Genomic DNA, 3,053 nt, shown 5'->3' with positions numbered 1-3,053 from the left:
CATAGATTGGTCATGGGAATAAAATTGTTCTGGGGCTAAGACGAGATCTCTCTCTCTCTGTCTCTCCACCTCTGTTCTCAGACACATATACACTAAGAACAGAGGGGTGCTCATTCTCCAGACACAAACACACCCACAAATACACACACCACGTCTATGCAGATGTATAGTCATACATACAGATGAAAAACAGGAAGGAAAAATATACTAACAAAAAAGAAGGGCACCAAGGTATCAAGATTTTTAAAGCATAAGGAACTCCTAGTAATAAAGGATACAGAAAGGGGGAGAGAGGATAGGATATTAAGACACAGAGCAAGTGGTCAAAACTAGACGCCGGTCTTCCGTGACTGACAGCACTGCGGCAGCAGACCACTCCCGACACTACTCATTTGTTTGTAATGCTGTCTCCACCAGGAAGTCATGAGAGCCCCCCAAAGGGCAGAGACACAATGTACTCACCACAGTCGCCCCCAAACCTGGCACAGAGCCAGGCACAGGGTTGCATTTGTTCCATAAATGTGTGTTCAGTGCACACCAGGAAGAGAAGAGGCAGGTAAGGAAAGACAAAGTGCACAAAGAAGGAAACATCTCTTGTCCCAGGCCCTGACGGAAGCTAAGAATAAGTAAACTTCAGGCAATGAGGTTCAACACGAAACAGAGAGTGTACGTCCCCACCGGCAGAACCATCCAGGAAAGAAGGAGGAAAGCTCCCTAGATCTATGGGCAGGTCTGGGGTGAGTGAGAAAACCGATCCTGTGCTCTAAAGGCTGTTTGAAACCTCCTCACTTTCCTGCTTAGTAACCCTCCCCGCCAGGTTCCCCAGCACCCACAAGGTCCTACCCAACATACCCCACCTTCACCTCCCCAGTCTCATCCCTGACATCTGCCACCGGCTTCACACTCCAATGCTGTCAAACTCACACAGATGCTGTGCCATTCCCGAGCCTGTTTGGTGCTGTTAACCTCTACCTGGAGCGCCCTCCCTACCCACCAGTAGACCTACTGCTCATACTTCTCAACTCAGTTCTGTCAAGTCCTCCTCCTCCAGGAAGTCCCCTGATTCCATGACACCAAGTGCACTGAGACCATTTTGGCTCTCAGCACACTGTATGGTTGGTCCACTGATGAGCAAATCCCACCCGAGCCTGTAAGCTCTGCATCTCCATACTTATATTCTAGCCTAGTGATGGCATATGGCCGACCAACAAAAAAATGCTTGTGGAACGCAACTGAGAACTGGCAAGATTTCCAAAACCTAAATGCCAGAAGACTTCCTTAAAAAGGGATCTGAGAGGCACCTGGATAGAGTAGAAAAGATCCTAAATATCCAAGGTCAGAGTTCAAATCAGTAGAGTGAACTAAGGCAAGGCAGCTAAAGACTGAACCTGTTTCCTACGCTATGAAATAAGGATGGTACCACACAACTCATACAGCTCCTTATGAAGAAGCAGCACTATGTCGCCTGGCGCATCGTGAGTCCTCTGGGGAGACTCCACACTCCCCTTCCCCCTGTTGTCAGTCTCCTGCTTTGGACCTTAAATAATTCCAAAGGCTTTTTCCCAGGCCCTTAAGTTCATAAATGCTGCATCCCTGGTCAGGAAACCCCCAGGCCTCCTTCTGTGTCCCACAGCCAGGTGCACAGAAGAGGAGACAGAAATGGGAGCTCTGAATTCCAGGTAAAAGTGAGCCTGTAGGAAGGACCTCCTGGCTCTGCTCAGAAGAACCAATTGAGCAGGAGTTTGAAAGGCCACTAGGGTTCTCCAAGGAGTTTTTTTTGTTGTTCTTGTTTTTTTTGGGGGGGGGGGGAGTGTTAACAGACTCTGTACAGGTGTTCAATTCCCAATGCAGCTGAAGGGCTCAGGACAATCATAAAACAGGGGTGGCAACAGGCCGCGGGAGGCTGCAGGGCACTCGCCAGAGACACGCGCGCGCGCGCGGCGCATCCCGGGCTTCTGGCTTCCCAGTGTGGGGCCTGGCAGCCGCGGGAAGGAAGGCGTCAGCTCAGCCGCCAGACTTCTCACGGGCACCAGCACCGGCTGGCCCTGCCACCCGACCCAAACACCAGCGACTTTCTCGAGGAGTCCACAGACTGCCACCTTCTGGGCCACAATTCTGCAGCGCCCCCTCTGCTCCGGGACCCCGGCGCGCTGCCCAAGTTGAGAGCTCCACTCCGCCCGCGACGCGCGCCCACCACCTACACCTACTCGCACTTTCACACACGGCGAGTCCGTAGATACCCCCGAGCTTTTCAAATCCACAAATATCCATCCGGTAGCCGCATCCGGCGCCCCGTTACCTGCTCACAGCACCCAGACCCCTGCCTTGGCTTCCCGGGAGCCTGCAAACCTGGCGCGCGCCCTCCTGCAAACGGCTGCCCCGCGCCCGGCGCGCTGCCAAACCCCGTACCTTGGTGGGCTGCACTTCAGGAACCACGGACACCTCCAACTTGTTCTTGTTTACCCAGAAGAACAGCAGTACGGTGATCCAGAGCACCCCGAAGAGCGGCAGCACCAGGCGGCGAGAGAGGCGCCGCATGTTCCCCTTCGCCTTCTCTCCGCGGAACTGCGACCCTGGGGCACCCCCTGGCGGTCAGGGTCGGCGGGGCAGGAGTCCCGAGAGCTCCTCGCTCGGTGGAGCGCTAGCCCGGGAACGCGGGTGCAGGGGCGGCGGGATCCTTTAAAGCGCCCCGCCTGCAACCGAGAGGAGAGAGCAGGGATGGGGGAGCGGGGCGCCCCGCGGCACGGCAGGGGAGGGCCCGGGGGCAGCCAAGCTGGTCAAGCGCAGTAGCAGCGACGTGGTCCCCGCGCCGCCGCCGCCTCGCCCGCCCCAGCCGCCACGAGGGAAACTGACTCGAGCTGCGGGGAGGGAGGAATCCGAGGCAGTGCCCGGCACCCCGAGAGGAACACGAGGGAGGAAGGGGAGGAGAGAGCGAAGGGGGAGGGTAAGCACGACAGACTGACCTACTCGGAGGGAGCCAGGGTGCGAGCGAGGGGGCTCTGCGAGGGGGCGCTACCGCCGCCCGCCGACCGAGGCGCACGGTCTGTTCTGAG

At 56.5% G+C, this 3,053-nt stretch overlaps 1 protein-coding gene across 1 annotated transcript in view; it reads right to left on the bottom strand.

The window, feature by feature from the left end:
• The window catches only part of GALNT14 (polypeptide N-acetylgalactosaminyltransferase 14), a 179,656-nt gene extending 176,609 nt beyond the window's left edge, over window positions 1–3,047 (bottom strand). The window contains exon 1 of the mRNA XM_006767571.2: window positions 2,410–3,047. Within this exon, the coding sequence (XP_006767634.1) occupies window positions 2,410–2,538 (129 nt within the window). The 5' untranslated portion in view covers window positions 2,539–3,047. The remainder of the gene's footprint in view (window positions 1–2,409) is intronic.
• Window positions 3,048–3,053: the final 6 nt, after the last annotated feature.

Source organism: Myotis davidii, unplaced genomic scaffold, assembly GCF_000327345.1.
Source record: "Myotis davidii unplaced genomic scaffold, ASM32734v1 scaffold238, whole genome shotgun sequence".
Lineage (NCBI taxonomy): Eukaryota > Metazoa > Chordata > Mammalia > Chiroptera > Vespertilionidae > Myotis > Myotis davidii.
This window is presented reverse-complemented; position numbering and strand designations above follow the sequence as displayed.